Source organism: Olea europaea, unplaced genomic scaffold (genome assembly GCF_002742605.1).
Source record: "Olea europaea var. sylvestris unplaced genomic scaffold, O_europaea_v1 scaffold1167, whole genome shotgun sequence".
Taxonomy (NCBI): Eukaryota; Viridiplantae; Streptophyta; class Magnoliopsida; order Lamiales; family Oleaceae; genus Olea; species Olea europaea.
In genome coordinates this window covers 142,884-156,073 of record NW_019229074.1, presented here as the reverse complement: position 1 = coordinate 156,073, position 13,190 = coordinate 142,884, and the positions used below count along the sequence as shown (strand labels likewise).

Below are 13,190 nucleotides of genomic sequence, written 5' to 3'. Positions count from 1 at the left end.
AAACAATGGCTTTCCCTAATTTGTTAATGAAGAAGGGATTGAAATATTTGAAGCCTTATCGACTTATATAATTACAACTTGGTCAGCTAATATGATTGATTATTGTATGATCAACATATTCACAGGCACACATAATAATTATATTGAAAACTCTAATTTTGAGATGATTGTGATATGCTGTAATAGCATTTAACTAATTGTTTGAAACATTATTAATTTTGTTATTTTATAATATAAACTTTTTATATAATATATTTATTCGTTGTTTTAATGTTAAGTTTTAAATTAGCAATATATTGCATAATATACCATTGAATTTTACATTTACGTTGATTTCGAGAAGGGGGCCTAATTTATACACTTTGTCTCGGGCCCCAACAATCAAAGGATCAGCCTTGTCTATAATCCTTGGATTGTGAGTGTCAAAATCCATTACAATTAGACATGATGTTAGGCATGAAAAATATTAGGGTAAGTTTCATTCATAGACTATATTTTTTTATCTAGTTTCAATCAGGTAATTGTACTTTATTTTTCTTAAAATGGGTAATTTTATTTTAATTTGATTTCAATTGGATAACTCTACGTTGATTTGATTTTGATTAACTATATTTTGATTTGATTTCAAATTATGGTATCTTTCTCAAATTCAATTCACGAAAAATTGATGACATGGTAGTGAATATCATCACACGAGTCTATTAATTGCTAACCTAGAATAATTGCAAATTCAATGAAATAAATGACAAATTTCATTTATTGACAATTACGATATTGATTTACCTCAATCCAAACGATGGAATTGGATGGAGTTTCCCAATAGAAATCAAATCGAAGTGCAATTGCCTGATTGAAGAAAATTGAAATGTAGTGACCTATTGAAACTAAATGAAAGTGTAGCTACTCTAAGATAATTTATAAAGAAGATTACTTATATATTACTTATAAATAATTATAGAACAAATAGTTCTTTTAGATCATTTAAAATAAATAAATTACATATTTCTATAACTCGCTTTAAATAAATAACTTAATTATCAAAACATGTTTGAAAATAAAAAGATTGCATAAAAATTTTGGACAATTATTCTGTTGGCGAAGAAATGTGAGGTGTGAACTTGAAATATCACTAAAAAAGTGTGACTTTTGCACAGTGATGATTAGTGAATTTTTAGTGATTATTAGGAAGTAAAAATTTGGAAAGAATGACATAAAGACATATTTTATAGAATGATGCTACAGAGCTCGGGATTAAATTCCGGGCTCCGTTCTAGGGCCGAGGTGGCGCATGCCTCGGCCCTTGATCTTTAATACATGGGGCCCGTGCCCCTTTACACGAGGGATTGAGATTTCACCACCTCAGCCCCTGGATTTAATCCCGGGATCTGCAGCATTTTTGTATTTTATATTAGAAAGCTTATTAAGGAGGTTTTCATATTCGTTTAGCATATGGGACCTACCATTTGTTCATACAGCTAATCCCACCTCCTCAATCATCATTTATTTTATTACAAAATCCATGAAGATATGTTATCGTGCTTTAGTCAATTAAAATGTTCAACATCTTGTTTGTGTTCTCTTGTTTAATTTAGATATAAAATTAAGTTGATGAAAATTTAAGTCAAAATTAATAATTAATTTCAGCTACATATTTTGTGGAACCTACAACTTTTATCAACTTTTCAACCACACATTTTATTAATTTTTAACGTTTATTACTATATGCTAAAAATCGAATTTTAAATAAAATCAAATAGGGGCTAAGTAACATCATGTCTAAGATTGAGTATAATTTGTCAAACCAAGTTGCCACTTCCATATTTAGACAAAAATGATTGGTGTACAGAATTTATTTTTACAGAATATGTACGAAACTCTCACAAAGGTGTGGGCCTCACTTGAATAAATAATGTCAAAAAATTAACTCACCCTCCTTCCCCCCACCCCCCTATGTGAGGTGTTGGTGAACCCCTACCTGTACACCAATCATCTCTCATATTTAGATAGCCCGATGTAGGCTATCAGTGTACATGACACACTACCTATGACTAGAAAATGTGAGACCAACTCCATTGTAGAACAATCTTAAGATGATATTTGAAGTTTTGCAATATATTTTGTTAAGTTGGAGTAGTTTGATAGAGCAATCTTTCGAAGATGACAAAATGAGTTGAATTTCTTGTTGACAAAGTAACGATGACAAAATTTGAAGAGATGGAACTTTGCACGTCAAAAGTGAGAACAAGATGACTACATGTTTTTTTGACATGGCTTTTAAGAAGTCTAAAGGAGTCTTGAAATTTAAAAGTTGCTTTTGAATTCATTTGGTTAATATTATAAAAATGTTTCTTTTAATTAAAAGAAATTCATCCAATATGGCATATCCTTTAAAAGTTCTTCCAAAAGATGAAACTCTTTTAAAAATTAATTTTCAAACTTAATTAAGGTAGTTTCTTCGAAAAGATCTTCTACAAAAAAACATAGAAGTAAAAAACAGAAGTCCTGCCAAAATGACACTCATTTGCAAAGGGTATATTCGCAACATCATGTCAAACATCTTGTTTGAAGAATACTATAATAATTTGGGGCCAAGGAAATCTGGGATGCCTTAGAAGCCAAATACATGCTCGAAGACACTACAAGTAAGAAATTCTCAAGTTCTAAATTGTTTTTGTTTCGAGTGGTTGAAAGTTGGGAATAGAGGAACAATTTTATGAAATTTGTTCATATCTACAATCAATTTCTTCAATATAATATGAACAGGGATGAATATATTTTGGTATCATCAATAATTGATAAACTTCCTTCCACTTGGAAAGACTACAAGAAAAGTCGTAAGCATCTAAAGGAGGATATCTTCATTGAAGAATTGGGCTGTCATCTAGGGACGGATTCAGATTTGAATTCAAGATCGAGCTAAAAAATTTCTGAATTATAAAAATAAAAGTTGGTAATACCTTGATAGTATATTATTATATATAAACTTAAATGGTTCTTATTCTACATGTATTCTAGGATATGATTTCTTAATAATATAAATTAAGCCATTTATTTGGTTTGTTTCTTTAATGCATGACATATGATATAGTTTCTATTTGATTTATGTTAACTAGTAAAAACATAAGAATAGAAGGTAAAGTTAAAATAATAATGCTTGTGATCTTAAGTTTATGCACATTAAAGACTTTTGTAATTGTTTATCTTGATGCTTCATTGATATTATCATTATATATAACTAGGAAAATGAAAGACTTTTGTTCTCCAACTTGTTCGTTAAAAGGAAAGTATTATCTTCTCCAAAGGATTAATATTGGAAATTAAAAGAAGGCATAAAACATATTGTAACTTAGTTTATCTTCAAGGAGGAAGTATAATACCAAGTCGGAAACTTGAAAAGGAAATCAAATGCAAAGAGTTTAATTGACAATGTTAGTTGATTAAAATGGTAAAAGAGAACGTTGATGTCTTATTCTCTATGTTTGATAAGTAAATGTACAAGTAGTCTCTTTGAAATGTGAATTAGGGCATGTTCGGTAGTAATTAAGAGAATTAATTTTTTGACTGTTAGAGAGAAAAGTGGATCCCACCTGAGAAAGGAGAAGTAAAAAATAACGATCGGAATAGTGAAATAACAGTCTAACAATTGATTTTTTAGAGTGAAAATTTGCTAACAAATGGGGGCTTAGGTGATTGACCTAATGCTTCTAGTGCTATAAAAGCAACTTTGTAATTGATTAAGTTACTATAACATTTTAACCTTTGACATAAAAGACATTGAGGGTAAATATTGTCCTAAGAATAGCTGCATCATGTGCTTTGTAATTTAGTCTTTTAATCTTAATGTGAAACGTGATTTTCTCTAACTCGATCTACTTTTTCGATCGGCCTTGAAGATACTTCTTACCATCCATAGTCTCAAAGACTTAGATATTGATGTAGCTTGAATTTTTAAATGGACTAACTTATACGTCTTTTACTTAAAGGGGGCTCGCCTCGAATTTCAATAGTTCACCTTCTTTGCACCATTAATTTAGAACTTGTGCTTGTGGTCCAAAAAAAGTAAGGGGTAGTTTTAATAGAAACCAATCAAGATTTCCATCAAAATTTTGGGCATGTCAAAAAAGATATGAGTACGTTGTAAAACATATGGTTATGGAGATCTGTTAGAGTCTTTTTAATATGATAAAATAAGTTATATGTAATTATTAATTGACTAGATTAATAATGGTTGATTTTTTTAAGAATAATGTTATGTAGCTCCACTAAAGTTACAACCCCAGTTTACGTGAATAGAATGAATGAAATTTGAAATTAAATGACTTATTTAATTTTATCTATCATTTAATGTCCCATTAACGTTGCCAAAATTGGGATTGTAATCCCAGTGAGACTAAATATTATTACTCTACATTAACAAGATAATAACTTCATGTACTAATGTTAGTGCACTTATGTATTCGATAAGACCATTTACATTCTACATAATCATTTTAATTTTCTCCAGATAATGAATTAAATTTTATTTTATCATCCAAAAAAAAAGGTGGTTACATGAATCTTGTATTTTCATTCGCTTATTTTTACAGTAATATAATATTTGTTGAAAGATTTAAAAGAACTTAATAATTGCAAATTGCAATATAATGTGTTTTGATTTTGCTAAGAATGTTCATATATCTTAACGACCTAAGTTGCCGTCATCTCCACAATTTATTCTTAATATTCTCTTTCCATCGACTTTGCTAAACGTGGTTGAACTATCTTGCTTTATCAACCGAGCTATAAAATCATTATGTAATTTTAAGTACTTTAAAATTAAAATAATAATAATAATAATAGAAAATAAATTTAAGGGCCGTTCTCTTTGACGTTTTCCTAAAAATAAAGTTCAAACACAACCTAAGTGAACTAGATAAAATGAAGTTTGTACAACCCAACATACTAAACACGGTTTATACATCAAATCTCCTACCAATGCATATCCGTTTCTTCTCAAAATAAACTAGAAAATTGACATTCTATGTATAAATTGCCTTGCCATAAATATAGGTGTAAGTAGGGCTGCCATTTCTGGCGGAAGGTAGAGGCCAGCCATCAAGAAATAAACTATATGAATGGAGATGGTCCAACCAACATTTACACCTCTATCTCGTTTTAAATCAAGTTTGTACAAACTACTCTTGTGGCTCAAGAGTTCTGTTTCTCCTCCGTTCTCTAGTTGCCATTTTCTCCCCGTACCTTGCAAATATATCTGCTAAATCAAACAAACCAACCTCTCTCAATTTCTCAGCCATCACTTCAAACATAATCGCACCTTCCTCATTCGAAAAATAATGCAAAAACCTATTGTAATCAAATCTTGGCACCTCAAGTCCTCTATTCATCATTCTCTCCACATATTTTGTTGCTTCCAATGACTTCCCTGCCTTAACCAAACCTCCAACAAAAATGGTGTCAAAATTAACCAATGGATCCTCCCCTTTCCTCCCTCTCCTTCCCAAATGGCCCTGCAACAACATTATATACGTATGCATTGTCGGCTCGCACCCTCGGTTTATCATCTCCCTAAACAATTGTGTGGCTTCACTAGGCCTTTTCAACCTTAAAAGCCCCTTGATCATCCCATGATAAACATCCAGATCCGGCTTTTCAATCCTTTCCACAATGTTAAAAGCCTCCCTAACCCTTCCTTTGCTCACAAGTCCGTAAATTATCGACCCCAATATTTCATTATCAGCTTTGATACCTCTCATTTGCATTTCGTCAAACACATTATGAGCCTCCCCAATCCTACCCTTTTTACACAACCAATTGATCACAACCTGATATGTTGATAGCCCTAAATCTTCCATCCTCTTCACTCTCATTGATTGAAAAAGCTTCAATCCCTCATCGAATCTGTTATTCTTGAAAAGACCCTCTAACATGGCGTCAAAGGCATTAATACCCGGTTCGAACCCTTCATCCACCATCAAATTCCATACTTTTGAGGCCTCAATCAAGTCCCCTACATCACAAAACCCATATATTAACCACCTATAAGTCTCTCCATCTAGTTTAACACAATCTTTCAACTTCACAACTACATGCTTGGCCTCCACAACAAGCTTGTTTTTACACAAAAACTCCACTAACTTATTCAAAACCTCAACTCTATACTCATAACCAAACCCATTCATTAAATGGAAGAATTCAACACATTTCTTCAACTCCCTAGCAGCAGCCAGTGTTCTTAATGCAATAATATATGTCTTAATATTAAGCAAGTGAAGTTTTCCTATTTCTTGACATAAGTCCCAGAAAAGCTCAATGTTTCTTGATTTACCTACCACGTCAAGCATCTTGTTGAAGGTAGTGGAGGAGTGGGTGAAATGAGGTTGTGCAACGGAGAATAGATGGAATCTGTAAATGGGTCGCCATGAATACTGAAAATTGTTGCAGACTTGGAGGAAAAACTCGTGGGTGAGATTGAAGGGGGTTTTGGTGAGGCTATTGTGGAGTTTCGGCTCGGGGGAGTTTTGCTGTTGATAGAGGATTGTGCAGACTCTGAGAAGGTGGGCTTGATTCACCGGTGTTATTGGCTGGGCAAGGGGCGGATGGCTGCTGGTGTCGGAAGTAGAAACGCCGACGGCAGCTGTTGTTAAAGTCTGAAGGTCGATATGGCGAGGACGAAAGGTTATGAAATTTTGGATTATTTTAGTTGTTCGGATCATTTGGGAGAAAAGAGTGACAACTATTCGAATTACTTTCGAAAAGACTGGATTCGTGGCGGTGACGACACCTCCGAACCGAGCGATGGTAATCTTCTGTCGCTCAAGACAGAGGTTAACGTTAGGCCAGCAAGGTTGTTCCGGCCGCCGCCAGTATTTATGTTCGTACTGTCATCCTGTTTAATTCTTTGAAAACCCCGGATTTTCTCACCGCCAACGGTGTCCATTAACGACTGAATGGGAAAAAATATAATAAATTTTGAAATTCATCAAAAGAAACAAAAGGAAAAGACGGGATTTAGGGTTCTTCGTGATAGGCTTTCTCGGGAATTTAACGATGTGAAACTTCGTTTATCGGTAGATAATGAGATTTCTCGGAATCCGAATTTCAAATGGAAAACTGATGAAAACAAAGGGCATATGGAACTTTGTTAATTGTTGAACGAAACAATCGGAAAATGGGACTTTGTCGGATCTGAGAAAAATGTTATTCAAAATCAAAGAAAATTGGATTCCTACAGTGAAAAAGCATCGGATACGCTTCGTGTGGGAACTATCAAACCCGAGAACAGTACCAGATCTGAAATTGGTACAGCCTTTTCCCTTTTGATGTAGATGATAAATTGATACAAATTTTGCGTCGACAATTGGAGATAAAACGAAGAGAAATCGGAGAAACAGTTTGCTAAAACTTTTTGTATGGTAGTGATAATGGAGATAGGTGTTATAAAGTATAAGGCTGCACTTGTTTTGGCGTTTTCGGGCCATTTTTCATTTTCGTTTTTGAAATCGTGGAATACGTATTTGATCTGTCATTTTTAAAAATGCATTTTTAAAAACGAGTTAAAATTTATAATTGAAAACACAAAATGACTTTTTATTGTTTTGAGCGTTTTCAGTTATTTATTTCCAAAACGCGGAAAACGTCCAAAACGTGCCGTTTTCGAGGAAAAATAAAAATCGTTTTGAAACCGAAAATGAAACCAATCACACCCTAAATCTTTCGTCTTTTGTTTGTTGGCTCAACTGTGTTTCTATTTTTCTATATCCATCGAAGAAAAAAATAGGAAACAATAACTCTCTCCCTCATGGATCAGCTGATTCTTGAGTGTATTGTGTGAGAGAGAAAATTTGTACATTATTTTCCGAATTACTTACGAATTACTTATTTTCCGAGGGAAATAAGTATAATTCCAATATTCTCCTCTTATATAATTTGTTTGGACATTATTATAACTTCTTTATAATTTGAAGATTAAACTCAAAGAAACATAACAATGAATTTTACTAAGAACCATCAATGAGGTAAAATCGTCATGTACTAATAAGCTTCATACTACACAAAATAAGAAACAAAATTTTTAGCAATAATGAAACAAACGTAAAAACATGATGCAAGTGAACATCAAGAAAAGAAAATTCCTGGCAAATTGCCAACAGATGTGCTGCTCTGATTTGATCAGAAACTGGAAATCTTTGAGGAAGTATGCGGCTAATACAAATTACTCCATGTGCATTGTTTGTCCTTGATGATCACAATCAACGCTGCAAGACAAACCATAATTTTAGTTATAGTAGAAGATTTTTTTTTCGCTGAGACGACATGGATGAAAAAAACGAACAGAAAATTTAACCTGAGATTGTGATGTGTTAGGTTCTTCAATCTCAGGCTCAGCTTTAACATTCTCCTCACCTGCAGAGAGTGGTGTAGAACATGTAATTGATGGTGTGATTTTAAGTTTCCACCGGAGCGAACACATGTGAAAAAGATAATGATAATTAAATTAAGCTGCTTGTACTTTTGACAGATGCTGAAGTGGCATGCACATAAGCCCAGCTTCTGCAAACAAAAACTGTACAAGCAACATGGTTCATGACAATTTACCTCCATCTTCAGGCAAATCGGAGGTCCAAAGAGTGAGGTTGTCTCGTAGCAGCTGCATAATTAAGGTACTGTCTTTATAAGACTCTTCACTCAAAGTATCCAACTCCGCAATTGCCTCATCAAAAGCTTGTTTAGCCAAATGACAAGCCCTGCATATACCAATCTACAATTTACATAAAGAGATTCTTGAAAGAAGTTGAGGGATAATGGAAGACTATTTACCGCTCAGGAGAATTCATAATCTCATAGTAGAACACGGAGAAGTTCAAAGCGAGACCAAGACGAATAGGGTGGGTTGAAGGGAGATCTGTATTAGCAATGGCTGATGCAGACTACAAAAATTGGCAACAAAGTTATGCACAAGAAATATATTGGCTTGCATGGTTTGTTGTTTGTCTATATGAATGTACGGCCGGCATGTTCGGTATGGATAGGACAAGACATTACAGTATGATGAACAAGAAATTTTTTTTTTCCTTCATTAATATCGTCTAGTCTATCTTACCAAACATGCCATATATTGAGAGTAGTTAACATGCCTCGTAGCCCTTGAGAGATAGATCAGCTGCCTCTTTTCTTTCTTGATCAGTCTTAAACTCCGCAAGGTAGCGGAAATAGTCACCTTTCCTGGAATAAGTCATAATCAACCGGCTTAAATCTTAGCAACAAAGCTGAAAGAATTTGGAAAAAGTTGATATTCAAACCGTAGAACAACAACGAACTAAGCTATATTCCCAACAAATTTGGAGTCAATGCTTTATGATTCGAACATAATAGGATTAACAAATGATATTGATCTGATTCAAGTTCATCGAGAGGTAAAGCAATAAGAACAATATGATCTACTCACATCTTGTAATAGAAAACAGTAGCTTCTCCTGAACCAGAAGAGGGAACCAGATGCTTGTCAATGATGGACAAAATGTCATAGCAAATCTTGGATAATTCCTCCTCGACTTTCTGGCGATAACCCTTAATCAGCTTAACATTGTTCTCATTTCCTTTCGACTCTTCCTTTTGCTCAATGGAAGACAAAATACGCCAAGAAGCTCTTCGTGCACCGATCACATTCTTATACCCAACAGATAGCAGATTCCTCTCCTCCACTGACAGTTCAACATCTAGTTTTGCAACCATTTTCATACTTTCAACCATTTCTGAAACAATTTGTCTTCCATGTTAAATTCCGAAGGTACATTTTGTGAAGAAATGAGTTGCATTTATCCCATAAAATCTTAACCAAATCTGGAAAATGAATCTTTCTTCATATTTTCATTTTTTTCCTTAATCATTTCAACCGATTCATATACAGATAAATGCCATCAGATGTTATAAACCAGACAAAAATACACACAGACACACACACTGATCCATTGAAGATTCAGAAAACAGGCTGATCTCCACGATTCGAACTCAAATTTGCAGGAAAAAAATTGCATGCATGTATGAACAATTGAATACAGAAATACAAACCATCGTAACGCTCAGCTTGTTCGGCGATCTTGGCCATGTAAACATGATTCTCTCTCTCCTTTTCGTTCGACATTTTTTATTTTATTTTCTTTGATCTGTGAAGAATTCAGAGGGTGAATAACCATGTTTTTATAAACGTTAAGAGAGAAAAAAGGAGATGGAGGGGTAGTTTCGGAATTTAGTCAGGCGCGAAAATATTGCAAAAGACACACGTGTGTGTTTTTTACTTCTCTGTTGGTTGCATTGAATCCTTTTCTGTCGGAGACTATATCCAAAAAACACAACATTTTTGGAATTAATAAAATTAAATTAATTTAATTTATTATTAAAGGAATTTTAAAAAAATTAATATCCTTTTTGTACTATCAAATTCCTTGATAAATGATAAAATATTTTTTAATTAAAATTGCTACGTTGAGATCAAGTCTTCACTAAAAACACGGTTAGACTTTCGTCCTAAAGAAGGGAAAAAATCGCCGGAAGTTACTTGTTTTAAAATAATCATTGGAATTTGCCTCTTATTTAATCCATATTCAATGAAAATTATGATTGAAAAATGGGAAAATTTCATAACTAAGAAAGAAATTATGGCACATTTCAAAAACAAGAAAACAAGTTTCAAATTTCTAAAATCAGATTTTTATTAAAAATTATTTATAATTTAATTAGTTAATTAATTATTTTATTAATTAAATATATTTAGTTCACAGATCTATGCAATTTGATCACAAATTAACAATATAATTAGTTACTAATTATTTTTTTGTCACAAATTAAAAATTTTATGTCTCAAATTTTTTTACGATCACATTTCAAAAATTTTCTTAGTCACAATTTGTTTATTGGTCACAAATCCAAAAATAATTAATCACGGATTAATTTTTAGTCACTACTTATCATATTATTGATCCCAACTTATTTTTCGGTCACAAATTAAAAATTTTATAGGTCACATATTATTTTTCGATTACGAATCAAAAATTTTATAGGTCACAGATTAATTTTCCGGTCACAACTCAATAAATTATAAGTCACAAACACAAATTTTATAGGTCACATATTATTTTTTGATCACGAATAAAAAAATTTATAGGTCACGAAATCAAAATTGTTATTGGTCACATCTAATTTGTCAGCCACAAATCAAAAATTTCTTAGGTCACAATTCATTGATTAGTCACAAAATCAAAATTTTAATTGGTCACAATTCATTTATCAGTCACAAATTATATCAAAATAATTTGTCACAATTAATTTTATGGTCACAAATTAATAAATTACAAGTCACAAACCAATTAATTGATCACAAATAACCAAATAATTGGTTACAAATACCCCATCCCATCCCGTCGACCCCCAATCACCACCTGCCACGACCACCTTCATCTCATCGGTATGCAAAACCACCATCACAGCAACCACCCACACCACGTCAATGTAAAATCACCGTCACAGTAACCACACCATCACACACCAAACTCCGAAACCAATAACCTCCACTGCCGCCAGAAAACAACCACGATCGCAGCCACCAAACACACCAACAGTAGCACCGCACGCCACCAAAGTCACCACCACCGCACCCTTACACCACCACCGCTCCACAGCCTACGGCACAACACGAAGAGAAGGAGGAGCGCGAGGGCATCACTCCGACGGCATCAAGTCACTCCGGCGTCGACGACGCCCGCGCCAACGCTCTCAGGTTGAGAGGTCTCACCTACCAACCACCAATACTTGTATCCTCAACTGTCACCTCCAAATTCCACCACCACCTCTACATCACTAATCGTCGCCGATCGCTATGCTCCAACAGTCCTTTCTCCGCCTCACGTCAGTCTGTCACTGACTTTTCTTCTCCAACGACAGCATAAACAACCCAGCTCCATCTATCGACCAAGTTTCCACGCACTCCGCTCCTCACACCACCGCACCACCACCGAAAAATCCTTGAAGTCAACGTCACTTCTACCGCCACCACACCACTACACCACCACCAAAAAATTCCCAAACTCGACGTCGTCTTGTTGCCACAACCATCACCACTACCTATTTCAACATTCACCAACACAACCATCTTAAATCAACCATTTCCTTCAACTTTACCAAAAAAAAAAACCAGCACCACCACCTCCTCAAAGCACCGCAAACACCACCACAACAACTGCATGCAATCAACAAAACCTCAAACCAAAAATTTCGGCACCAGATTGCGATCAGATCTTGATTAGATTTCCCCAATTTTTTCAGTGTGAGTGACCACAATGCTACGGACATTTTCTTCAGGGAAGAGAGAAAGAGAGAATATTGGGAATAAATTAGGGTTTGTGTATGTAATGGAGTATATATATTTAGTAAAAATATTTATTTTAAAAAAATATTAATTAAAATAAAATTTCTGACTTTTGAAAAATTAAACTATCCATTTTATTTTAGAATTGTGAATTTTTAATGCATGGAATTATGTAATTTCCACTTGAAAAATTATCCAACTAAATTTGTGATTAAAATAAATATTGATTTTGAATTCAAATTTTAATTTGATTTAAATATAACACCAAATATGGGACATTGATGTTTTCCACATTAGATAATTTGTGTGAAAACAATTACAATAGTGAAAGTCGAGAATAATATTATTCAATAAGTGCAAATAGCCTAAACATTTCGTTTTATTAGTTCAAATCCTAACCTTATTGGACAAACAAGCCAATTAAAGGACGTTTGAGCGATTTTCATCCAAAAATTCATTAATTCAAAGTTTGACTAATTGATTTTTTATTTTTTTTTAAAGGACAAAATCAACATTCTACCTTTTCAATAATTTAAAAAATGTAAATCTCTCATCTTCCCGAACACATTCCCACCAGTCACCACTACTTCAACCACCACCACTCCAAGCGTCACAAATGCTGTCAAAGATTTCGACTACGGCTTGAGATGACAATGAAGTTTCTCATCTCATTCAACTGATCCCTACGAAGTTTAGGGAAGTTTGCACTTGTGTTAGAGAAATCATAAGGATATTTAACTAAGTACTTCAAAAATTATAAAGATTAAAGGCACAAAAACAAGATTAATTGAATCGCCCCAACTTTATTTCTCTAAAAACTAAGAAAACT

General features: G+C 33.6%; 2 protein-coding genes across 2 annotated transcripts; both read right to left on the bottom strand.

Annotated features, from left to right (window-relative positions):
* Positions 1 to 4,887: 4,887 nt before the first annotated feature.
* On the bottom strand, positions 4,888 to 7,460 carry LOC111373812 (putative pentatricopeptide repeat-containing protein At1g26500). Its single transcript, XM_022996386.1, has one exon. It carries the CDS (start codon positions 6,711 to 6,713, stop codon positions 5,175 to 5,177), a length of 1,539 nt encoding a protein of 512 aa, XP_022852154.1. The 5' UTR covers positions 6,714 to 7,460; the 3' UTR covers positions 4,888 to 5,174.
* Positions 7,461 to 7,974: 514 nt separating this feature from the next.
* On the bottom strand, positions 7,975 to 10,251 carry LOC111373811 (14-3-3-like protein GF14 iota). The gene is made up of 7 exons (XM_022996385.1): positions 10,069 to 10,251; positions 9,446 to 9,752; positions 9,135 to 9,222; positions 8,818 to 8,927; positions 8,596 to 8,744; positions 8,345 to 8,403; positions 7,975 to 8,255 (listed from the first exon to the last, which is right to left on the bottom strand). The coding sequence occupies exons 1-7, from the start codon at positions 10,139 to 10,141 to the stop codon at positions 8,250 to 8,252; spliced, it is 792 nt and encodes a 263-aa protein (XP_022852153.1). The 5' UTR covers positions 10,142 to 10,251; the 3' UTR covers positions 7,975 to 8,249.
* Between the last annotated feature and the right edge of the window lie 2,939 nt (positions 10,252 to 13,190).